The following is a 26519-nucleotide window of genomic DNA, read 5'->3' as shown; positions in this document are numbered from 1 at the left end:
TGGCGGCCTAGTTACTCATATGCAAATATGACGGATATCCTGTCCACTTTACTACAAGTACATTATATCCTACGGCACTGGTAATTAGACGGACCAGATATGCTTCATGTTTGTGTCAAGCAACCCATCTGCTAAAATCAGGCCCATAGTGCCTTATTTTGAGTTTTGTGGATTCGGGACATCCTACAAACAGTAGTGAATTCCGCATCCATTCTATTTAGAGTCTTCAGGACTTTTATGAACTCTCAATAGGGCTGTGGGACTTCTAATGCTAATTGGCAGATGTTCCGCATCCAGAGACCTCTAAATAAGGCCTGCAGATAGTTGATACTATCTACAGGTACCTGAACTGCTCTCATGTATATGGCAGATTATCAGGGCTGGACTGGGAACCCAAAGCAGCCCTGGCAAATTTTGTCAGACCAGCCCCCATACGATGGGTGCATAGCTAGTCTGACTACTACAAGGAGGTTTGGGGGGGTTCTCCCCCAAGAACATATGGGGGGAAATAGAAAAAATAGTGCATTCTACAACACATTTTTGAATATATATTCAAATGTGTTAGTTTGTAAAAGCATAGTAAATGATGACCTTACAGTGCACCAGGATAAGGCAAACTTTAATGGCGGCTCTTCAATGATTCCCTCACAGTCACCCTCCTTCAGTGCCTCCCATCTCTCCATAGCCCCTCTCTCACATGCATTTCAATTATTGTTATAGTGCCTCTCATTCAAGTGTAGGGTGTCAGAGATTTGATATCACATTTAGAGACGATGAATCTTACATGTGTAAATCAGTGTATAGAAAATATTATATCAGCCATAGGGGACTACAAGGTGTGGAATTCACATTTCATCCATTCTGGTAGGCATTTTTAAGAATGTGTGGTCTGTGGAAGCACAAACTCGGGATTCAGGACAGAGCACAGTGGTTAGGGTTGAGTTTACTAATAAGAATTTACTTTACCCAAACAAACCCTTTTTAGTAAAATTAGGATGATGAAAGAATGGGACAAAAAAACTGTAATTTCTAACCTAGATTACCATTGTAACTTATCAACTGCACAGTAACAAAAGGATCTCTATGACAAAAGCAATAACCCATTAAGCTAGGCACATAGGCACTGTTCTGTGCTCTGCTCTTTGCAGCAGGCATATTGACCACCTGCACTAGCTTGGATGAGTGAAAAATGCCACTAGACAAAACTCTGATCTCTTTCCAGAAGGTACTTTAGTCACCAGAGATATCTTGGCACTTTTATTGTTGCCTGAAAACTGTAGGATATACAAGGAACTCAAGCAGATGGCCGCCTTCCTCAAGACGAACGGATCCCTCGACCCCTCACAGTCCGGCTTCCGAGCCAAACACAGCACCGAGACCGCCCTCATCGCCGCCACCGATGACATCCGAGCCCTGATGGACAAGGGAGAAACAGCGGCCCTCATCCTCCTAGACCTCTCCGCGGCATTCGACACGGTCTGCCACCGCACCCTAATACAGCGCCTCAGCAACATCGGAATCCAGGACAAGGCGCTGGAATGGATCATCTCCTTCCTCGACGGAAGAACACAGCGAGTCCGCCTACCACCGTACAAGTCAGAGGCCTCCGAAGTCATCTGCGGCGTCCCCCAAGGATCATCCCTGAGCCCAACCCTCTTCAACGTCTACATGAGCCCCCTCGCGGCCATCGTACGCAAACACCACCTCAGCATCATCTCCTACGCCGACGACACCCAGCTGATCCTCTCCCTGACCAACGACCCCGCCGCCGCCAGAGCCAACCTGCACGAAGGGATGAGAGAGGTAGCCGAGTGGATGACGACCAGCCGCCTGAAACTGAACTCGGACAAGACGGAGGTCCTCATCCTGGGCTCCTCACCCTCCGCCTGGGACGACTCCTGGTGGCCTCCCGCCCTGGGCACCGCACCCAAACCGACAGACCATGCACGAAACCTGGGCTTCATCCTGGACTCCTCCCTCTCCATGACCAGGCAAGTCAACAGCGTCTCCTCGGCGTGCTTCAACATCCTACGCATGCTACGAAAGATCTTCTGGTGGATCCCCACAGAGACCAGGAAGACCGTCACCCAGGCCCTCGTCACCAGCCGACTGGACTACGGCAACGCCCTCTACGCCGGGACCACCGCCAAGCTCCAGAAGAGACTCCAGCGGATCCAAAACTCCTCAGCCAGACTCATCCTCGACATCCCACGATCCAGCCACATCTCCGGACATCTGAGAGACCTTCACTGGCTCCCTATCAACAAGAGAATCACCTTCCACCTCCTCACCCACGCACACAAAGCCCTACACGACCAAGGCCCGAGCTACCTCAACAGCCGAGTCAACTTCTACGCTCCCAAACGCCACCTCCGATCAGCCAACCACGCCCTCGCCGCCGTCCCCCGCATCCGAAGAGCGACTACAGGAGGAAGGTCCTTCTCCTACCTGGCCGCCAAGACCTGGAACTCCCTCCCGTCCGACCTGCGCCTGACCCAAGACCACCTCTCCTTCAGGAAGAAGCTGAAGACCTGGCTGTTCGAGCAGTAGCGGCACCCCCCCCCCCCCCCCCCCCAAGCGCCTTGAGACCCTACGGGTATGTAGCGCGCTTTACAAGTGTCACTGATTGCTTGATTGATTGATAGTGCTTTTTTAAAATGCTGCACTGCTACAAAACCAGCCTCCAGTAACAAAAGCGGACCACACAACCTTTCAGCCTCCCAGAGAAAAGTCTTATGCCCGCTCCGGCTAGTCCGGCCTTGCAGGTTTTCCCGTGCACCAAGGAATAGATAGAAAATCTACCTGTCTGACTAGAGGGTGAAAGTCCTTTCGATAGCCTCAGACCGATCTTCCATTTGAATTTAGGCATGCTGGCTCTCTGCCTGTTTGAACTATATACCTTCACCCTACTTGCAGAAAAAAAATATTTTTTTTGATATTCGATAGCAGTTGATAACAGTAAAAGTGGTACTCAGAGAACCAGGCACCTTGTCATGATGGAAATAGCCAATTGTACTTGGATGGAGAAGGGAAAAATGTGCCTGTCTTCTTTTTAATGGCACACCTCACTTTTCCTCAACCACACGGAACACCAACCTCCAGCATTTTTTTAAAATGTGTACGCAAATGTATTCAATATTTGCTCTGATATGAGAAGGAATGGGATAATCGCTTCTACTTACATACCGTGGAGCCTCTTGGCACTAGAAAAGGGTTCAGGTAAGGGTTCTATGATGGGGCCTGAATAAGATCCGGAAGTTACCTTTGACCTTGGAAGCTGTATAGTACCCTCTAAAGAGCTACCTGTAAAGCCTCATCGCTTACCCAAACCTGCCTGTGGTAACATATTGGAATGCAATAAACAACCACACCTGAATTACATAGCTTTTTCTTAAATGTAATTCTCAAGGACTTTGTTTCACAATATTGAAAAGTTATAGGCCGTGACAGAAATTGAAATAGTTCACTCTGGGATTGTATAAATTAAGTACAGCAGAAAGGGGGGGAGTGGGTGGTGTTATAAAGACAGACAGCCTCTGCATTATTTTTTGACAAACTCTGCCACCATTAAAATTAGCAACAAGAAACAAACATTGGCAAAGCCCAAAGGACTCGCCATTTGTCTTTTCTAGTGCTTTGGCAAAATATTTACTGATGTTATTCAGTATTGGCAAAAAAAAATGAGGTCAGCATGGGCAGATAAAGCACAATGTCTATGCGCCCATGCATCACCATATGTGTGCATGTTTGCATCATAATGCTATGTAGCCCCGCATGGTGATGTTTAAACATGTATGCATCAGCACACATACCAAGACATGACTTCCATTTCATTTCATTTTTTTTATTTACCATTCCAAAATGGGGAACACCAATCTTGGAGCAGTAAATTGAATTAAATTGCAGTTAATGGGGTGTTGTCAGAAGTTGAAAGAAAGAAAAAGGGGCAGGGAGCAGTGGGAACTGGGGGCTTCAAGTAATCAACACTGAATGAACAGGTAGGGGCAAGCGAGCAACGGATTGGAGGAGGATTATGAAAGAAGATGCCAAGCAAGGTGGGGATGTGGTGTTAAGCAAGGGATGAGTTGGAGTGTGAGAGAGCTACATGGATGGCACATGTGGCAGGAGTCCGAAGGATGAAACAGCACACAGAGGGGAGTGGATGAGAAAAAAAAAAGGATTCCCTTGACCCTGAAGGTCCTTGTTCTGCATGACCTCCTTCCCTTTCTGTCTACTTGTCCTCTTGGCCCTAACAATCCTGAGACCCCGGTGGTCATAGTCCTGCTGCTGATCCTGGTCCTGCTGTTGATACCAGTCCTCATCCTGGTGGTCCACCTCCTGTGCTTCCCCTCCCAGTCAGAAACGAACTGTCTTTCAAGACTGTCAATCAAGTTTTTAACATATTTATTTACACTTTCAAATTTTGAAACTGGGCCTGTGGTGCCATGGAGGACAGAGATACAGAGCCCTTCTCTCGATGCCTCTTTGTTTTCTCTAGGGGTGATGAAGACCGGCAGGACCTTCCCACAAAGAAACACCAGGGTTATGGTAACTGTTACAGAGATCTATGTTTACCCGCTATGTTTTAGGATCATGCAGTGGCAAGCTAACTGTGGTAGCTAATGCACTTGATGGAGAAATATGAGTGAATCTAATAGCCACAGGTTAGAAGCATCATTAAATAGCACAGATGGTTAATGTGGTTGTAAGTCACACATTTGTATTTTATGTAGGCTAGCTCGGTTTGGTGAATGCTGTTTTACAGAGCTCTTTTTGTAATCTGCAGGGTATGAAATACTTCCCCAGTTTTAGAGCTCAAGGAATTATCCACCTACTCCAAAGAGTTGAAAGGATTTAGTTTAGAACATTGCAGGTTTTTTTTCTCAATCAGTTGTTATTATGAGGTTATTAACATTTTATTTGGGTAGTTATAAGCTTCTAAATATATGTTTATTAGGGTAAAGACACAGATAGACACACCTTCCTTCGTATGTGGAATGATAAGAGCCTTTAAAGTGCTCCACACACATCTGTCATAGAAAATCAAAGAGTTCTCTCTCAGCACTGCAGGCACTTCAGCGTGTGTCATGGTGTCTGCATACTGTAGTGGGACCCATTGCGATTAGGGGCACTCTGTGATTCACTTAAACCATTCGGGGCAAGATGGCGCCTGAGTAGCCATCGTGTTAGCTCAGCTCCGCCGGTCCGACTCTTAGAAGACACCAAAGCCCTTGTTATGCCATTATAAGCTGATTAAAAAATACCTGCAAAATCCTCAACACATGGATCAGTTGTACTGCCTGTAGATTACTGTGACTTTAGCCCAAAGAAGGGACCAGAGTGGGCTCCGTGCAGTAGCGAGGCATTCTCCTTGGACATCGGTGATAGTGGCGGCGGACTGTTCCGCTCTAACATCCCTGACTGGTGCTGCCGTGCGGCGGTGTTCTACGATGCGCTCCCTGAGGAAGACACTATCGGCCCTCCACAGCCTTCTGACGACCTCGAGGGGAAACGAGCGGGATATCCAAGTGCCGCAGCGGCTCTCAATCCTCAAGCTGGGAGCAAAGGAAACATTGTTTCCAGGACTTAGGAAACCGACAAGTAAGGATGACGTGATGATAGGCGAAATCACTGCAAGCTAAAAATATGCATTTGACAGCATCCGCCACAAATGAAGCATCTCTGCCTAATCCCACATTAGCATCAGAAAGTTGCCAGAAACGTCCCGAGACACGCGGGATGAAAATCAAGAGCAGACTGAAAGAACTGACTCTGCAGACAAGACCGACCGTACTGCAAAACAGGGGTAAAAAACACAAACAAAGAATGCCAAAGCCACGGATACCAGCCAAGCCCACAATGCCCATATTATCCAGCCTCTAATCTCTAACATATTTGGCCCGATTGACGGGAAAACGCACAATGTGTTAATGGTTGAAGCTGCAGGGGGTTGGCCTGGCGGGACAAACTACCCCAATTAATGCTGCCTCCCCTGAAGCCGCGGTCGAGATACCGGTGGTCCCTGTGGTCCCTGTGTTACAATCAACCTCAGCTACTAGCCTTGGAATGAGCCAAGATGATATTGGCACAAAATCTCCAACCTCTGGCCCCCCTAGCTGACTCACAAAACTTTGAAACTAATGCTGTTGGGGAGACTGAGACCATTGCCAAAGATGTTGCCAGCGTCAGAGAAAACGGAGGGAAGAGTAAAAAAAAACAGTCTGCCCTCTGCCAAAAACGCCAGATAACATGGAAAAGTTGTATTCACTAACAGATGAATCAGAAATTTCAGAAACTGGCGCGTCTACTTCCAGCGATGGAGGGAGCCACAACTGGAATAGAGGTATGGGTTCAGAACCATCTATGAAAGCTGGTGCACAAAAGAAATCTCTGAAGAAAAAAAACAGTAGGCACAAGAGGGGGGGGGGGGTGCGACTCCGGACCGAGATAGCACAGCAGATCTCAGATGGGATTACTCTGCCTCACAACTATCGACTCCGTACGATCCAACGGTGTGCTCATGCGGTAATCACACAGTTAAGGGCAGTACTGGAGATAGAAACTCTGAAAATAAAAGTCAACCCACCCTCTTAGAAGTGCTACACTGAATTCAGAGCTTTCAAGAAGAGGGCAAGCTGGATAACCGAAGATCACGCCATGCCACGCAAAAACTACAAGGAACAATAAGGATAGTGGACAGAACATTCGTCTAAATCGCAGACAGAATGGCGTCAGCTGAAGTACGCACTGAAATTCTTGAAAAGGATGTTGCCACCTTGAAGGCGGAAGAAGATGAGCATGAAGGCATAGTCGAAGACCTAATGTTGAAAGTTGAGGACCAGGAGAATAGAGTACGACGCAATAAACTCCGTGTTTTGGGGTTCCGGAGGGATTGGAAGGGAACGATCCCCTTGCTTTCATGATCACGCCCCCAAGGGAGCTTTCACTGAATTTCTAAGGTTTTTTAAATGCTAATTCCTAACTATAACATGTGTGAAACCTATGGTTATTTTTTCAGTAAATTTCAAAGGTTTTGTAAATGACAATTTTTAAATGTATTAATTGTTTAAAAAAAATTATACTGATTTACTACATTTTCTAAACTAATTTTTAGGTATTTTTTTTAATTACATTACAAAATATACTTTCTCAGAATGAATTACTTTAGTTTAAATACTTTTCAAATAGGCAATAGACTTTTAAGTATAATAGTTACAGTTGTTGCAATGGGCAACACAATTTCAAACACAATGCAACATTGAACTCAATGTGAACATCTCCTGTAGACAGTTAAGTAAAAGTGTTTTTGTTACAGTAGTGACATTTAAGAAATATTATTGTATTTTGAAAGTTGACACTTAGAAACTTTTTCACATAGAATCACCAATGTTATCCTATGGGAGGAAAATCACTTAGCAGGTAAGTCGTGTTATTGTTACTTTTTCTTACTCAGTGGTGGATCTTGCATCCAGCAATGGTGCATCTCCTGTAAACAGTTGAAAGAATGTATTTAAGTCATACAGGCGATTTTTAAGGAATATTTGTAGTTTGTGAAAATAGACACTTAGAAACTTTTCTGGTGAAAAACAGACAATGGATTCGTATGGAAAGAAATACAAGTTACTGGTAAGTAGTGTTAGAATTACTTTTCAGGGTTAGTGCTGGGCTAAAAGATGCAGCGCTAGGTTCTCTCCTGGTAACAGGTGAGTAAATCGGAATTCGTTGTTTGGATGATTTTAGGCGAATATTTTAAAGTTCCAAAACTCCACACTTAGAAGAATTTCCAGGTGAAACCAGTCAATGTTAACCTATGGAAGGAAATTCAAGTTACTGGTAAGTATGGTTACAATTACACTTAGAAGAATTTCCAAGTGAAACCAGTTAATGTTAGCCTATGGAAGGAAATTCAAGTTACTGGTAAGTATGGTTACAATTACTTTTCAGGATCAGTACTGGGCTCAAAGATGCAGCACCGAGATCTCTCCTGATAGCAGGTGAGTAAATCGGAATTCCTAGTTCGGCTGATTTTACTTAGGTCCAGTATATATAGAGCCACTTTCCTACACCATCCCCTCCCTTCACCTCTGTGCAAACACGCCCTGTGACGAGTTTTAAGTTGGGGAAATAATTCCCCTTCAATCCTGAGGGTCCCTAGAGTCCAACTAGCCCACTAGGTACATCCAGTAAGCACCACAGAGCTATGTAGCAGAGAGATGTAAATTGGGGAATGTTTTCCTCAACCTAAAATGCGCCACAGGGCATGTTTGCACACATCACCTCAGGGCCCGTCCCCTCCCTTCACCACTGTGTAAATGCGCCCTGTGGCCATTCTAAGTTGAGAGATTAAGTCCCCTTCAATCCTAAGGGTCCCTAGGATCAAACTAGCCCACTAGGTACCTCCAGTAAGCGCCACAGAGCTGCGTTGCAGAGAGGTGTAAAAAGGGGCGTGGCGTCTGAACACCTGTATGCAACAAAGCTCCCTGGCGCATACTGGAGATACCTGTTGGGCTATTTGGCCCTAAGGAACCCTCAGTATTGAAAGAGAATTAATTCCACAACTTAAAACGCGCCACGGAGTACGTTTGCACAATGGTGAAGGAAAGGGGTGTGGCCTGAGGTGACATGTCTGCAAACACGCCATGTGGCATGTTTTAAGTTAGAGAAATAATCCCTCTTCAATCCTGTGGATCCTGCGGATCCCTGGGGGCCAACTAAAGGCGTGTACTTAGAACACCTCTCTGCAACGCAGCCCCCTGGTGCAACCTGGAGGTTCCTGGTGGGCTAGTTGGCTTCCAGGGACCCCCAGTATTCAAGGGGAATTCGTTCCCCCTCTGCAAACACGCCAGGGGGCGTGTTTGCAGAGTGATGAAAGGAGGGGGCGTAGCCTCCGGCACGATGCCGGTCTTTAAAAAAAAAAGCCCCCCTTCTTTTTCTATTTTTTTTGGTCCTGGGGACCCCATCCCCCAGAGCCTGCTCCCTAATTATTATTTTTTTAATTTAAAAAAAATGCAGAGACCTTGATCTACCCGGGGACGCCACCCCCAGGGTCTTTTTTTTTTTTTAACTATTGGGGAGGGGGCCTCATTGCCCCCCTCACAGGCCACTTATGGCCCCGGGGACGCCATGCCCCAGGGCCGGCCTTTCTATTTTTTTTATTTTTTACTTTTGGGGGTGGGTGCGTCGCCCCCCCTCCTGGGCCACTTGTAGCCCCGGGGACCCCATCCTCCGGGGCTGGCCCTCTCCGTCGGGGACCATGGGGGGATCCCCAATCCCCCCACTGTCCCACCGGCTCCCCGCCTCCTGCGGGAGCCGGCATTGCTTTTTCACATGCTGCTCCCCATGTGGAAAAGCAATCTGCTTTGCTATTTGAGAGAGAGAGCCTATGGCAGGGTGGAAGCCGCGAGGCTCCCGCCCTACCATAGCAAACTACAGTGTCCTGAGGGGGGGCACCCCGTGACACTGCAGGAGCCGGCCCTGGGGATGGCTGTCCCCAGGGCCCTCGAGGGCTCCAGGAGGGGGTGGTCCCCGGAGGGCAGAGTGCCCCCGCAATCTCGATATAGTCGAGCCCCCGGGAGGTGGCGGTCCCCGGGGCTGCGGGGGGGCCGTGTGCCACCCTCGCAATGTCAATCAAATCAAGTCCCGGGGGGGTGGGGGTCCGTCACGGACCTCCCAATTTACATATATAGAGCCTCAGGGAGATGGCAATCCCCAGGACATGTGGTGGGGCCTCAAGCACCGCCCACACGTTTCTTTTTTTAAATTAAATGAAAAATAAGTCCCGGGGGGTGGCGCTCTCTGGAGCTGCATGGGGCAGTGTGCCCCCAGCAATTTCAATGTAGTCGAGCCCTGGGGGTGGCGGACCATGGGGCTCGGGGGGGGGGGGCCTTGGAGGCCCCCCATCATTAAACTTTTAAGCCTCTGGGGTGGAGGTCTCCAGGGCTGCGGGGGGGCTATTTGCGACCCCTACAATTATACATGCTTTTGTCCCGGGGGTGGTGGTCCTTGGGGCAGTGTGGGGGGGTTTGGGCCCCCCGCACACTTTTTTATCAACATGCCCATGGGATTTGGCCCCCCCCGGGGGCTAATTATCATCCAAGCACGGGAGCCCGTGCTTCGTTTTTTTTCATCTGCAACATCCGCACACCCTGCGCCGATTTTGCCGGTTCTACCGAGGCACAAGATGGCTGCCAACACTTCCTGGTTTGGAGTGTTGACAGACAATTAGCATACAGCTCGTGGTCGGCAGGGTGTGCGGATACTGCGGGCAATAGATATATGTGTACTTTTAATTGTGATTTTCTCAGGAACTACTGAACAGATTTACACTATTTAAACAATTGGCACGAGTCTGCACTAAGGACTACCTCTTTGCCAAATTTGGTGTAGTTCCATTCAGCAGTTCGGGCTGTAGCCGCGATGAACGGTTCCTATGGAATATTGCATGGGGAAAACACGTTTTGGGATCCCCCTTTTTTCTCAGCCCCCGCTTGACGATTCACCCTGAGACTTTCAGGATATGAGCGGACCGGGGCTGGCCATTAGTTGTGAAAATTTCGTGAAGATTTGTCAACCGGTGCCAAACTTATTCCAAATAGAATGCTGCGGATTTCCTATGGAAAATGGGTCCTAACTATAACTATCTACTGGCGACCGCCTGTAGATAATGTGTGAATGTATATATATATATAATATATATATGTGTGTAGGTATATACATATATATATCTGTGTATGTATGTGTATATATATATGCATGTATGTGTGAATATGCATGTACGTGTGTATATATATATGTATGTATGTGTGTGTGTGTATGTATATGTGGGTCTATATGTATGTATGCGTGTGTGTATATATGTATGTGTGTGTATGTTTGTGTGTATATATATATATGTGTGTGTATATATATGTATGTGTGTATATATGTGTGCATATGTGTATATATATATGTGTGCATATATGTATATATATATGTGTGCATATATGTATATATATATATGTGTGTGTGTATGTGTGTGTGTGTATATATATATATATATATATATATATATGTGTAAGTATGTATATATGTGTGTGTATATTCACTGAAAAAACCCAAGGGTTTTCAGGTCTGTTATAGTTAGGCTGGCATTTCACTCGTACAAAACCAGAGAAATTCAGCAGTTATAGTTAGCTGAGCTGACTCTAACTTGCGCCCCCGCAGTGCACTGTTTATGAGATCACATATTACATCACTCATGACCGGGACATAGCAAGAGTCTTAGTAGGGGGGCCACGTGCTCCCCCTCTTTTTTCTAACAAATGGCCCCGGTATTTGGCCCACCTGGAGGCTCTTTTCAGAACAAGTGCGGGAGCTCATGCTTGTCGTGGATCTGCTCTGATTTTCAGTAATGTTTTCTTTTTTGGAAAAAAGTTTTTTGCCTTGGCCGCATGTCTATTTCCAGCAAGCGGGAGCTTTTTTACAGCTCCTGCAGAGTTATGTTTGCTCTCACTTGGTGGGCGCTGTCGGCTCCCACCAAGCAAAAGCAAACCGCTATGGCGGGCATCCCAGCACATAACAGGAGCTGACCCTGGGGCCCGGCCACAAATCAAAGGGAGATTTTCCCAAGCACCTGAGCCAGAGCTAAGGAATTAGGGTATTCCTACCTGCCCCCTTTTCTTTAAAAAAAAAAAAGTTTTTCAGGGACTCTGCAAAAGCCAAGTTCCAAGATGGCTGCCAACACTTCCTGTGGTTGACGTGTTGTCAGCCAATCAGATCTATGCATTTGCGTCCCTAGATATACAAATTTGGTTTTCTTTAAACTTCTCAAAAACTACTGAACGGATTTACACCTAATAACGAAAAAACACTCTTGCTAGACAAAGAGCTAGCTTTCTGCCAAATTTGATGTTCTTCCATCCAGTCGTTCAGGCTGTAGACATGTTCAGAATCCCTATGGGAATTAACATGGGAAAACACTTTTTTTTGGACTTCCCCTTTTTCTCAGCCCCCTCTTGACGTATCATGCTGAAACTTTCCATGCACAGCTAGAATAACCAGGGCACTTCTTTGGGAAAATTTGTGACGATTCGTCAAACGGTGCCAACGATATAGGCAAGTTAAAAAAATGACCTTTTGGTCTGGTAAGGATATGTTACAGATAAAGATAAAGATACACGCTCACAGTAATGATGTTGCTACTGGCCAAGAGGCGAGAATTTCTCCCTCCCCTCAAACATCCTCATTGCACAAGTTGACATGTTTGTCTGAGTAGTTTGTACCTGCGATATAATGATGCCAATGGTATACTAACAGAAACAAGTCTCCTGTGGAATACACAGATTAATATTTATTACCTTGCTGCGTAAGTGCATGTTGCAAAACTTCTTTCTGAATTTGGGGGCCTCACTGTATGCTGTGTCTGTTTACTTCTGAAACCTTAATAAAAACAGTTTCAACTTTTTCTTTCTCTCGGTGCGATAACCTAACTGCAACAGATCTATCCACCATTTTGAGCTACACTGATCCTATTAGACTCTTGTTATTGGAGGAGGAGCAAGGCAGATTTACATGCAGTTGCTCTCTCTCCAGAGTGGCACTGGGAACAGAAAAATGAAATCGAGCCTAGAGCAATTACCGGAAGCTGAGAGTAATTCAAGCATTCCTCTGATCAACTTTTTGTTTCTGCCATGTCTGTCAGGCAGCCACATGAAGGAGTTCCAGGGATGCCAGAGAAATGCACACCCAATCACTTCTTTCTTGGTGAAATGGCAGCTTTTGAGGGTTTGGGGCCTGGGCCTGAGGGTAGAGCCACACTCCGAACAATGGAGAGAGAGAGAGAGAGATAGTCAGGAAATAACACTTTGGAGTGCTTGGTGAAAGATGATGCATTAGAAGTTGCTGCTAAGTCAGTCCAGTCAAACTTGACATTGCCAAAGTCTACTCACCAATAGCGGTCTTAGTCAGGATGGTCTTCCACTAGCTGTCTGTGGACTGAAAGCTCTTTCACTGAAAGCAGCTGTCACTCAGGGCTAGTCAGATAAAGTACATTTTGTGATGAGCACCACAGACAATAACAAACTGTCAAACATTCTCCCAATACACTGTACAGTCTCAATTGCCTTTGACCAATTACAACTCCTCTAGAACTCCAAAGTCAAAAACCTTTCCCATTCTCTGCAAGTGGGTGGGAGTATCTAAATTCCCAAGCTTTGGCCCTTCTCACAATAAGATCAATCAATCAATCAAAGACATTTATAGAGCGCACTACCTACCCGTAGGGTCTCGAGGCGCTTGGGGGGGGGGGGGGGGGGTGCTGCTACTGCTCGAACAGCCAGGTCTTGAGCTTCTTCCTGAAGGAGAGGTGGTCTTGGGTCAGGCGCAGGTCGGCCGGGAGGGAGTTCCAGGTCTTGGCGGCCAGGTAGGAGAAGGACCTTCCTCCTGTAGTGGCTCTACGGATGCGTGGGACGGCGGCGAGGGCGTGGCTGGCGGATCGGAGGTGGCGTTTGGGAGCGTAGAAGTTGATTCGGTTGTTGAGGTAGCTCGGGCCTTGGTCGTGGAGAGCTTTGTGTGCGTGGGTAAGGAGGCGGAAGGTGATTCTCTTGTTGACCGGGAGCCAGTGCAGGTCTCTTAGGTGTCCGGAGATGTGGCTGTGTCGTGGGATGTCGAGGATGCGTTCTGGATGCGCTGGAGTCTCTTCTGGATCTTGGCAGTGGTGCCGGCGTAGAGTGCGTTGCCGTAGTCTAGTCGGCTGGTGACGAGGGCCTGGGTGACGGTCTTCCTGGTCTCTGTGGGGATCCACCAGAAGATCTTCCGAAGCATGCGCAGGATGTTGAAGCACGACGAGGAGACGGCGTTGACTTGCCTGGTCATGGAGAGGGAGGAGTCCAGGATGAAACCCAGGTTGCGTGCGTGGTCCGTCGGTTTGGGTGCGGTGCCCAGGGTGGGGGGCCACCAGGAGTCGTCCCAGGCGGAGGGCTAGGAGCCCAGGATGAGGACCTCCGTCTTATCTGAGTTCAGCTTCAGGCGGCTCGTCGTCATCCACTCGGCTACCTCTCTCATCCCTTCGTGCAGGTTGGCTCTGGCGGCGGCGGGGTCGTTGGTCAGGGAGAGGATCAGCTGGGTGTCGTCGGCGTAGGAGATTATGTTGAGGTTGTGTTGGCGTGCGATGGCCACGAGGGGGCTCATGTAGACGTTGAAGAGAGTCGGGCTCAGTGAGGATCCTTGAGGGACGCCGCAGATGACTTTGCTCTCATCGCCTTACGGCCCCCCCACCCTACTATTTGTAGCTTTGCACAGGTGGGAACCATTCCATTTTTACCGTGTAGAGCCTGTTCCTCCGGCCATAATTCAGTGGCTGTGAAATCCGCTCTTTCCATGGCTTTACTAAATTGCCGGTCTTTGCCGAGCCATGCCATTGAAATTCACTCACTTATCCTGGACCACGAGCTCGATGTGTTGTTTCTCACCGAGACCTGGCTCTCCCCCAGCTTTGGCCCTGACATGGTCAGAGCACTCCCCCCGGGCTTTCACATACTCCACCTTGATAGACCTAAAGGGAGGGGAGGAGGAATTGCTGTTCTTTACAGAGACACGCTCGCTTGTAAGATCCAGAATGGAGGGGTGACTGATTGTGAGAGCTTACAGTTCTCCCTTCGGTTGTCACCTACAGTGTCTTTGGTAGGCTTGTTGATTTACCGCCCTCCTGGACCCTTGGGTAGCTTCCCTAACTCTCTCTTAGAAATTACTGCGCTTCTTGCATCTTCTACTGCCAACTTTGTTGTCCTCGGGGATTTTAATATCCATCTCAACGACTCTACTAATGCCACGGGAGTCGATCTGATCGACGATCTCAATTCTTTTGGAATCAACTTGGTCAACTCGGGCGCGACCCATGAGAAGGGCCACCTGCTTGATCCTATACTCTCAAACTTGGACCATCTTATTCCATCTCCTGCTCTGGCCCTGCCTTGGACAGACCATTTTTTGGTGTCCGCGACTTGGCAATTTGACAGTCCAGCTGCGGTGGCCCCAAGGGTTCACACCCTGGAGAGAGCCTGGTCGAGGCTCCCAGTTGACACTTGGGCGGCACACCTAGAGGCTACGCAGCCCCCTCAGGGGGTTAACCCGATAGTCGCTGATGCGAATCTACATACCTGGCTCGTGAACTCTCTGGACACCCTCCTACCCAAAAAGAAACAACTTACAAAGGGGAAGAGAGTGGGCTCCGCACCTTGGTATTCGTCGGAATTGAGAACCCTGAGGAAGGGATGCAAGAGGCTAGAGCGGTCCTGGAGGAGAGACTGGAGTGAGGCGAGGCGTAAAGAATACCGTACGGCTCTGAGCAGGTATAAATCTGCTATTCGGGTGGCAAAATCAAGATTCTTTGAAGAGCGTATAGGCTCTGCGGCCAACTCTTCCAAAGAGTCATTCAGGGTTATTAAGGAGTTACTGAATGCCCCCGAACCCCAGGTTTTCCACGAGGACCCTCGCAAAAAATGCACAGAACTGGCCTCGTTTTTCAAAAGCAAAATTGACAACATATTGGCTTCCCTTCCCCGGCTAGGCGAGGTCTCTTCCTTGGAGGACAATTCCAGCTCCCAACCTAAGATGCAATCGGTGGAGCTGGCCTCCCTTGGTCCGGTCACTATGGAGAAAGTTCTGGCGGTTCTGGGCTCTATGAAGAGTGGCTCCCCGAAAGACCCAGCGCCTATTAAATATCTCAAACAGGTGTCCTCCACGATTGGCGGCCCTGTGACGGACCTGATAAACCTGTCCCTCGCCCAAGGGGTAGTCCCCCCCAGTCGGAAAGGGGCGGTGGTTAAGGCCCTTTTGAAAAAGCCTAACCTCGATCCCGCCGGTCTCGCCAACTTTCGGCCTATCTCCTTGCTGCCGGGTATCAGTAAGGTGGCTGAGAAGCTGGTGAACAGCCGCCTCTCGGACTTCTTGGAAGCCAACTCCCTCCTGGGCGACTCCCAAACGGGTTTCCGTCCTGGTCAGGGGACTGACACCGCCCTGCTGGCGGTCGTGGAGAATGCAAGGAGCATGCTGGATTCGGGGGGGATCAGTGGCAGTGATCCTCCTGGACCTCAGTGCTGCTTTTGACACCGTGGACCATCAGGTGCTTCTCCAACGGCTGTCGGGGGTGGGGGTCACGGGTCTGGCCCTCAAATGGTTTGCTTCCTTCTTGGAAGGTCGTACATTTGAGGTGTGGGAAGGCCATGAAAAATCATCTTCAACCCCTCTCCAGTGTGGTGTGCCACAGGGCTCTTCATTGAGCCCTACCTTATTCAACGTTTACATGGCCCCCCTGGAGAGTGTGGTACTGCCGCTGGGTATTAAAATCATCAGTTATGCTGATGATACTCAGCTGGTGGTAGGCCTCTCCCAGTCGGCGCACCATCCCGACCGGCTGCACACGTGTCTTGAGAAGATCTACACGTGGATGTGCAGCTCAGCCCTAAAGTTAAATGGCTCCAAGACGGAATGGATGCTGCTGGGGAACTCCTCTCCATCTCTGTCCCCCAGCAGCTGGCCAGACTGTCTGGGACCAGTACCCCCCCCCCAAACAGGAGATCAAGAGCCTGGGGGTATGGCTGGAGCAGGACCTATCGTTTAAAACTCATGCCAAAAAGACTGCTGGCGTGTGCTTTGGCCTGCTCCGCGCAGCCCAGAAGATTCTGCCCCTGCTCCCAGTAGCCACCCGAAGGCTTCTCATCCAGGGACTTATCATCTCGCGGCTGGATTTCAGCAATGCGCTATTCCTGGGCGCACCCGAATCTACCCTGAACAGACTGCAGCAAGTGCAGAACGCGGCGGCCAGGCTTTTGACGGGTCTCCCCAGGCGTCAATCTGCTCGCCCGGCGTTGAGGGCACTGCACTGGCTCCCTGTGAGGGACAGGGTGAAGTTCAAGCCACTTTGTATTGCCCACAAAGTTCTGCACGGGGTAGGCCCACCTATTCTGGAGGAGATGGTCCAGCCTTACAAGGCCCCTCGCTCTCTTCGCTCTGACCATCAACATCTCCTTCAGGTTGGCAGGGTGAAAAAGGCAAGAACGGGTGGCAGAAGGTTTTCAATAAACGTGGCCTCCTTGTGGAACTCTTTGCCCCTACAACTGCGCTCGGAAGCTAGCCTTCTTCGGTTCCGCAAACTTTTAAAAACTTTTTTGTTCTCCGTCTAATCCCTTCATTCTTTAGTAGTGTTATGTTCTGGTAAGCGCTGGGATGCCTATTGGTAACCAGGCGCTATACAAAACTCAGAATAATAATAATAATAATAATTGGTGGCCTCTGACGTGTACGGTGGTAGGCGGACTCTTTGTGTTCTTCCGTCGAGAAAGGAGACGATCCATTCTAGCGCCTTCTCCTGGATTCCGACGTTGCTGAGGCGCTGCACTAGGGTACGGTGGCAGACCGTGTCGAAAGCCGCGGAGAGGTCTAGGAGGATGAGGGCCGCTGTTTCCCCGTTGTCCATCAGGGCTCGGATGTCGTCAGTGGCGGCGATGAGGGCGGTCTCGGTGCTGTGGTTGGCACGGAATCCGGACTGCAATGGGTCGAGGGATCCATTCGTCTCGAGGAAGTTGGCCAGCTGTTTGTTGACGGTCTTCTCGATGACTTTGGCTGGAAACGGGAGTAGAGAGATGGGGCGGTAATTCTTGAGTTCGGTGGGGTCTGCTGTAGGTTTCTTCAGTAGAGCGCTGAGTTCGGCGTGCTTCCAGCTCTCGGGGAAGGTGGCGGTGTCGAATGAGGTGTTGATGATGTCCCGCAGGTGGGGTGCGATGACAGCGTCGGCTTTGTTGAAGACGTGGTGGGGGCAGGGGTCGGTCGGAGATCCGGAGTGGACGGAGTTCATCGTGTGGACGGTCTCTTCGGTGTTGACCGGGGTCCAGGCGCGGAGGGTGGTGGTGGGTGGCGTTGCTGCGGTCGTGGCGTGCGTCGGTTGAGTGCTGAAGCTGTAGTGTATGTCTGCGATCTTGTTGTGGAAGTAGGAGGCGAGGGAGTTGCAGAGGTCTTGCGAAGGGGTGATGTCGTTGTTTCCGGCGTTGGGGTTGGAGAGCTCTTTCACGATGTTGAATAGCTCCTTGCAGTTGTGTGCGTTGTTGTCCAGTCGGTTTTTGAAAGCCGTTTTCTTGGCGATGCGGATCAGTTGGTGGTGTTTCCGGGTGGCGAGCTTGAGGGTGGTCCTGTTGTCCGGCGTGGGTTCCCTTCTCCAGGCTTTCTCGAGGGCTCGGCAGTTCTTCTTGGAGCTCTTGAGTTCGTCGGTGAACCATGGGGCTCTCTTACTGCCGGGTCTGCTGGGCGGGGTCCTCAGTGGGGCGAGTTCGTCCGCGCAGTTGCTGATCCACTTCGTGAGGTTGTCGGCGGCCTGGCTGGGGTTCGCTGAGCTGGCCGGAGGGTGCTGGCTCAGGGAGGTGGCGATCTGGTCTGCTGTGATCTTGTTCCAGCTTCTTCGGGCAACCTGTTGTTGGTGGTGGTGGGTCGTCGTTCTTCTGAAGGTGAAGTGGATGCATCTGTGATCTGTCCAGTGGAGTTCTGTGGCTTGGCTGAAGGCGATGTCTTTGCTGGATGAGAAGATGGCGTCGAGTGTGTGTCCGGCGAGGTGGGTGGGGGTGGACACCAGCTGCTTGAGTCCAAGGTTGGCGAGGTTGTCGAGCAGGGCGCTGGTGTTGCAGTCGTTGTTGTTCTCCAGGTGGAAGTTGAAGTCCCCCAGGAGGATGTAGTCAGCGGAGGGGAGGGCGTGCGGGCTGACGAAGTCGGCGATGTCCTCGCTGAATTGAGTGCGTGGTCCCGGGGGTCGGTAGATCAGGGTGCCTCTGAGGGTGGTCTTCGGGTCGGTGTGGATCTGGAAGTGCAGGTGTTCGGCGGAGGGTGGGGTGTTGTCGGTGCTGGTCGTGATGCGGATGGTGTTCTTGTGGATGATGGCGATGCCTCCTCCCACCTGGTTGGCGTTGCGGTCCTTCCGGGTGATCTTGTGTCCTTCTGGGATGGCGATGGCGATGTCGGGCGCTGAGGAGGCATTCATCCAGGTCTCCGTGATGAAGGCAACGTCAGGGGCTGTGGTGTCGAGGAGGTTCCAGAGTTCGATGGCGTGTCTATGGACGGAGCGGGCGTTGAGCAGGATGCACTTGAGGTGGTTGCTGCTGGTGTTCGGCATGGCTGGTGCTGGTGTCGGGCAGGTCCGGATGCAGGTGAACTTGCAGGTATTGCAGCTGAAGGGTCCGTGGACGCGTCGTGGGGTGGCTCTGCAGCATCCTGGGACTCGGCCGGTGTTGAGTGCGATGAGGGTGGCGGCGGTGTATGTCAGGCGGGTCGGTCGAGGTCTTCGAGGGCCAGGGGTCCTGGCACTGGGCGCGGTCCAGGCGCGGACGGGCGCAGACGGGCTTACCTTTGGCGCGCCTTCGGCGCACAATCGGCGCGCCCGCTGCGCGTGACCGCTGCGCGTTCGCACGGTTGCCATATAAGGCGAAGTGCGCGGGTGGGCGGAGCAGCTGGGAGGCGGGAGCGGGGAGGCTACAGAAGGGAAAAAGGGGCGGGGCAAGCGGCGGTGGCGGGAAGCGGGGAGGGAGAGCGGAGGGCGTCGAGGTAGGCGGGCAAACAGGAAGGGAAAACACTTACCACAGAATACAAAAAATTAAACAGGAACAAATGGAAAGAAAGCAAGTTCAAAAAAGCTAACAATAGAGACAGCAAGCCGGCAGGCGAGCACGGACCACGCCGCTCGGAGGAGGGGGCGTGGTCAGCGGCGGCGAGGCAGGCAGCGAGGTAGCTAGGCAGGGCAAGGGGGCACACGCAGCAGCTGGTGGCCGTGCGGCGCGGGGGTGTCCCACAAGTGGGTCACACTCACCTGCGTCGCACGGTCGCCATATAAGGCCAAGTGCGCGGGTGGGCGGAGCAGCTGGGAGGCGGGAGCGGGGAGGGTACAGAAGGGAAAAAGGGGCGGGGCAAGCGGCGGTGGCGGGAAGCGGGGAGGGAGAGCGGAGGGCGTCGAGGTAGGCGGGCAAACAGGAAGGAAAAACACTTACCACAGAATACAAAAAATTAAACAGGAACAAATGGAAAGAAAGCAAGTTCAAAAAACAAAAGCTAACAATAGAGACAGCAAGCCGGCAGGCGAGCACGGACCACGCCGCAGCAGATGCCCTTTAGTAGAGTAATAAGGAACATATGATGGATTCTCCAAAGAAATTCTGGACAGGGGGTGAAGGTAGCTTAACAACAACAGCCAAACAATGGCTTATCCTTCACTATAAGGACTCTTAAACCATTGTACCAATAAAACCCAATATTTCCATAAAGAAAAAAGGCCTGAGAATTGCAGGTAACCAAAACTCATTAATCTGGTAATGACACAACAATCAATTGCAGAGGGAGGCTAACCTTATCTCACTTTATAAATAAAATAAGCGTTTCTGACACAGGTAATGCTACCTCCAGTTAGACTGAAGGACATTAAGGATTGCAGAGTTTCGCATTTTTGACCAAGAAAGTCCCAAAATCTTCACATCAGATTGAAAATGCACTAAACCTCCTAACAGTCATTCAGAGCATGGACCTAAACAAAGATGACGTGAAACACCTGCTCTACAACACTTCTATATGGTCTGTGAGACCCACCTTCCCAGTTTTGTAAACATGTACGCCTTTCTATGTATTATATCTTTGATGTGGCAATGCCTCCACACTGAATAATTGAGTGGCGCTTCCTGAAGTGTGTCCGAAATATTGTGTGGTATATATTCTTTTTCAATAGTATTGAGGTCAAAATATAGAAGACAAAAACATTAACAGGTAAGTATATATAGGTAAGTATAGGTTTACTGTACTCCAACTGTGTGCGTGTGTGTGTGTATATATATATATATATATATATATATATATATATATATATATATATATATATATATATATATATATATATATATATATATATATATATATATATAATTAGGAATAGTAAATCTATACTTACCTATATGCACTTCCCTCCTCTATATTTTTGTCTTTGATATTTAGGCTTCGATATTGTGATGAAATTATATTTACCACACAATATTCCAGACTACAATCATGCCTCGCTGTAGGTTATACTATCTTGCATGCTGGTTGCCAGGATAAATACAGTGGGGGATTACACTTAATTACACTTAATTGACAAAACAATGTTCTTTATGGTCTGTCCTCCATGTGATATTGCTGAACTTTTTCTTGTCCAGACTAGTCTCTCCATCCCTTTCTCAATTGTTTTCTGTTCAGTTGTACACCCTTCCCAGAACCACTCATCCCACTCCACCCCCAAACCTGACCACTCTTCTTATTTCACACACATTTAACTTAAGTGTTCTGCTAAAATCATCTCTAATTGACTCAGTAGGGTATTTTAGAAATTAGGGAGCCAAGACCCGAGGTGGGAGTTCATCTGATCTTTTACTAGCTTGCCTTTTCCCTAAGCCTGCACCAATGAATTTATAGCCCGATGCATCACAAAGGTCATGTTCTTGAACATATATAGCCCTGGAGAGGTAATATCAAAGTCTTTGAAGTAACAGTTATGCACACGTTAGTTAATTTTTTTATTGTCTTTTCATGGATTGCTCCACCGAGTACTGATCTGTTGAGAGTAACAGTCAAATCTCCTGTGCGTAGGACATGGTGCAATCTAATGGAAGACAAATTCATATCTAGCCTTCCTTCCAGCAATAGTTTACGCCAATGATTCTGAAACCAGTACTTTCTGGATCTCTTCATCAATGTACACTGGTGCCCCTAATGCTCTTTTGTACTTTGCATTCTGGTTTTAAAAACTTGCAAGTTTTTTGTCTCATCATGCGCAATATAAACCACAGGAGCAACCTGTAAACGCCCAGTTGAACCTTGGTAAATATCTGTTTCTAACAATGTCTATCAATTAGCTATGTACCTCTTGTTCCATCGCATTAGCACATGTTCCTCTATCGTTTTAAACATAAAATAGCAGCAGAATGGACCTTTACCATATGTAATAGTGATATGAAAAAATATCTGGTAGAAATTGTGGTGATCAAATACCAATACAATTTTATAAACAAACATATCGAAAGGATTAACAAAATGTTTACAAACAAATTCATTAAAAATACAAACTAAAGAAATTGTTACTGTGAAAACAAACGTTTTCCTCTAAATAAATAGCAAGAATGAGAAAGACAAGAAAGGAAAAGAAAAAACAAAATCAAATATTAAAATTTTAATAATGAAACTATATATGCCGAAAATAATTGAAATGAAAATAAAATATACACAATTGGATAGAAAAGTGAAAAGAATACAATGTCATAATTCACGGAGGTTCAACACCTTCATCTTGAGAACAAATGGCGTGAGTACAGAAAGACGTCTGTGTAAATGTTTACCAAAGAATATTCCTTTTATTGAGATCCTGGATTGAGAAAGCATGTGTTTGATCGATTCTATGATTTATACAGGTACTATTCCACAAGGATAAGTCCGATGGCATACAAAAGTCATTCCGACATGTGGTGATAAAGCTAAAAAAATAGAAATAAAAAGATCCAATAATTTCTTTTGATTTAATATTGTTGGAAACGTGAGAGGTAAATTCAACGTGAGCATTTAATCATTTTATACTATATTCGGCTACAGAAACTAAAAGCTTTGTTGCAAGAAAACACGTGACACAAGTCTCCTTTTTTTTATTACATGACCTACCTAAAAAATCAGCTGTGTCAGCAATCATATGTAATTTAACTGTTTTCAAAGTAATCAATTAGTAAATAAAAATGAGTGACTTTTGATGTTTTATAAGTTTAGTCCACTTTGTATCCCACCAATCATTGGCCAGCATACAGATCTTTTGGTCTCCCTTTGTAGTTCAGTCAAAGGTTCATTTCCTGAGAGGATACACTGGTGGAGTTATTTATAAATCAAGGACGTTTTAGGAATACTATCCACCCATTTTGCAAGTCTTTCCTGTGATTGAAGCAGTGTCCCTCTGGTGTATTTAGTGAACAGAATGTATTTCTAAAAGTAACCACAACTGACGTCATAAATAAAACAAATAGAAACAACAGCCTACACTTGATAGCACTTGTGAAATAATTATTTTGCTGCCTTAGCTTCAGCACAAATATTGCTTTTCACTGGAGAATAGCAGGTCAGCTGGATACGATGACAGAGAAGAAAGTGTATCCACTATTCCATACTTCTGCATAACAAATGTTAGGCTGGGGTACAATTTGAAGTCTTACAAAAATGGTTGTGAACATTGTAGCACATTTCAAGACATATATTCACAGATAGTGACTGAAAAGACTTGAAAAATACTACAGCTCTTCCACAGGACTAAGTTGTTGTTTAATTTTTGTGTTGTATTGTTTGTTTTTAGTTTTTGTAATTTTTAGTAAATCATTTACTATAATAGTTTCTCATTGAGAATTCTTGACTAATGCAAATATTGATGCTTTTTTCCAACATTGTAGGTTTTACCAGATGGCAACTATATGAAGCTGGGGTCTGAAAAAATCAATTATTTCACGATGATTATTGTCCGCGTTAGCATGCTTACTAATGAAGTGACCCCATCACTAGTCAAAGCGTGCATCATTGCCATTCGATATTCCATTGTCCGTCATCAGTCAGAGTTGAAGCCCGGGTAAGCAGCATGAAGGCATATAAGCAATTTTAAATAGTGAACAAAACTATGACAAGGAGCCTCTGTGCATCCCTCCTAACGCCCCTGATACTGCTAGAAAAAGGATGTGGGATCTTGGGGTCAGGAAATTGAGAGAGGTTTGAACAGTGCTGACTTACCATCAGCAATGTCTTTCTATCTGGTGGTTCCAGCTGGACCCCACAAAAGAGCAAGTTCTGAGTAAAAAGGGGATCAATATAGAAATACACATTAGAGTTAAAGAAGCGGTTCATGCAAAGTTAACACACTTGACATAAAACAGTTATTTTATATTAACCATAAATGAAATCATGAAAAAATGGGATTGCCTGCCTTTTTCAAAATGGGTGGATTTACTATATTGAAAATTATGTTTCCAAAATTCTTTCAATTTTTTTGTTTCATGCACTTATATTAATACTTATATTGCTATATGATTTTCTTAAACAATTATATTCTCTTATGTCACATTTTGAATGGAATTATAAAATGCCTTGGTGTGCCTTGCACTTTTTAAACTAAAATGTGTGGAAACTATAGAAATGGTTAAATACAAAGAGACACAGGTGCCGCTTCACAAAATAATTTGTGTGGGAAGTAGTACTCCATAAATATTCTTTAATGTTCTCTTAAATGCCTTTGTGAAATGGCCACAAAAGGACCAACTCCCTTTTAGTGAAAGTGCAACTAGGGTGCAACCCTTTCTGTTTGTACTAATTGCATATGAATATGACCAGAATATTCCCATTTTAGATGTTTTGGGACCTATTTACCAAAATATGTAATAGTACATCAAAAAGCACTTAATGAGTACTTTTTTACGTACTCTTACATTCCTTTGTGCCTAAACCCACTGATTGAAATCCATGGAGGAAGACCAAGTGCAATGTGCTTGCCACATTTCTGAGGATACAGAGTAATATATCCTGCAAATGTAGAAATCCAAAATTGAATGGACATACTCTTTTTGGGATACTTCTGTACTAGTCTTTAATGATCACCACTATTCACCACGGAAATCAGCAGATATTATTTGTCCCATTTATGTTCCAGACAGGAACAAAAACCATTCAGGGAACTTCAACTTGAATTTAGGCTTACTCTCTTGGCTTTTTTTTCTACTATGAAACATATTCAAGATTGTATCTTTAAGCAGCAGTTTGCCCTTGACATAGAAGATGCTGTTCCTAGTCTTGATTGACTGTTTCCACTTACTGGATAACCCAAGATATGTCATTTCTAACAGTCTTATTTTAAATACATACTCCTATAATTTTTCCAACATCACTATTATGGTAATGCTGGCTTCTATTAGTGCTCTGCAAAATTATGTTTATATAATCTATGGGATGGTGGCTGCTAATCACATTTTCATTACGATTTGCATCTGGCTCCCACAACTGAAATAACAGAGAAATATGCTGATGTGGGGCTGGGGAGTGTTTGGGATTTTTTAGGATTGTGGTCTTCTGGCCTATAAATGGGCCCTATGCCAAGGGACCTGGCAATGGTGATTACAAGAAAGAGGGCCCTGCTGTGTTTCCCCACTTCACTTTCCTTTGGGGCAGGAGACTATAATGGGGTAGTTTTTTGCCATTAATTTTCTTGCACCACAACTGGTCGCTCGGGAAATGTATTGCTAAATCTTAGATTTGCACGTGTAACCTATTCCAAACCAGATTTAATTCTGCAGTAGGCTTTAAAAAGCCCAGATTTCCAAATATTTATTTTCAGGCAGATTTCTAGCCCAACCATAGCTTTTTTTAGATTGATGCAGATAGATCTTGGTAACCCAATTTAACAATACAGAACTGTAAGACTATGTTTTGGTTATATTACCTCTGCTTTAATTTATACAAGTGGAATTGTTGGAGACCTAATTACTGTGCATGCTACAAACATAGTGAGGTGGACGACATGCATATGTAAGATAATTGCTCTGCATGCCTATATTTGATTTTATAAGATCAAGATGGCTATTTTGCCACACTGTCTATATATGTTCCATGAGCTTTTTGTTATTCACCTTGGACACATTTTAACGAGTAGAATAGCTTGCTTGTTTCCCTGATTTGGGCGGGTAACAGACCAAGGGTACATCTGGAGTACTGTGACTTCCAGGCATAGTGTGATTATTTAGCTGCTCAGATGCAGTACTTAGTTAACTGACACAGGAAACGCTTTAACCAAAGACTGTTCTCCGGATGTCATTGGGATGTGGAGTAATGTTATTTAATCGTGTCTCATAGATGGGTTTGTCTATTTAATCTGCACTTGAACATTCATATGTCCAAGATATAGGAATGGGCATGCTAGAGTTATGAGAACCACCCCATTTCAAACTGCTACACTCCTTGGGGGCTTCCGGGGTAGACAAGAGGTAAGAAGAGGCTGAGATGGTGGGTTAGATTGAAGGTGGCAGCTGTTGATGGGCAATGTGTACAGTGGGGACATTCTTTGTCATTGACCAATGTAAAATGTGGAGCCTCTCCTGGTTAATTTCTATTCTGTGCATGGCCGGCCATCGTAGAATGAAGAGTGGTTTCCCAAGAGGCCTCCTATATCTGATTTGTGGGCAGAATACATTTAGCCGCAGGATGGTGAATGGTACATTGTTTCTGTGAGGTGAATGATAAATGGAACATCTCCATATGCAGGGTCTGTGGGATGAGAAGTCCTAGGAGATGCCTTTGATTTATAGACAGTGGGATAGAGTTTTCACCTACACTAGGGACTGCACAAGTGACAGTACTTTCAAACCTTTGCAATGTAAATGTTACCATGGTGTTTATTTTACACCTGCAATTCTACATGTCATATGACCACATAGACCAGAAACATCACCAGTTGTGACTATCCTCATGCAGACATCATG

The 26519-nt window shown here is 46.9% G+C and overlaps 1 protein-coding gene across 1 annotated transcript in view; it reads left to right on the top strand.

Annotated features, from left to right (window-relative positions):
- The window catches only part of ACOX2 (acyl-CoA oxidase 2), a 223853-nt gene that overhangs the window by 108437 nt on the left and 88897 nt on the right, over positions 1-26519 (top strand). Inside the window, exon 7 of the mRNA XM_086939062.1 lies at positions 23454-23626. Within this exon, the coding sequence (XP_086795188.1) occupies positions 23454-23626 (173 nt within the window). The remainder of the gene's footprint in view (positions 1-23453; positions 23627-26519) is intronic.

Source organism: Lissotriton vulgaris, chromosome 9, assembly GCF_964263255.1.
Source record: "Lissotriton vulgaris chromosome 9, aLisVul1.2, whole genome shotgun sequence".
Taxonomy (NCBI): Eukaryota; Metazoa; Chordata; class Amphibia; order Caudata; family Salamandridae; genus Lissotriton; species Lissotriton vulgaris.
This window is presented reverse-complemented; position numbering and strand designations above follow the sequence as displayed.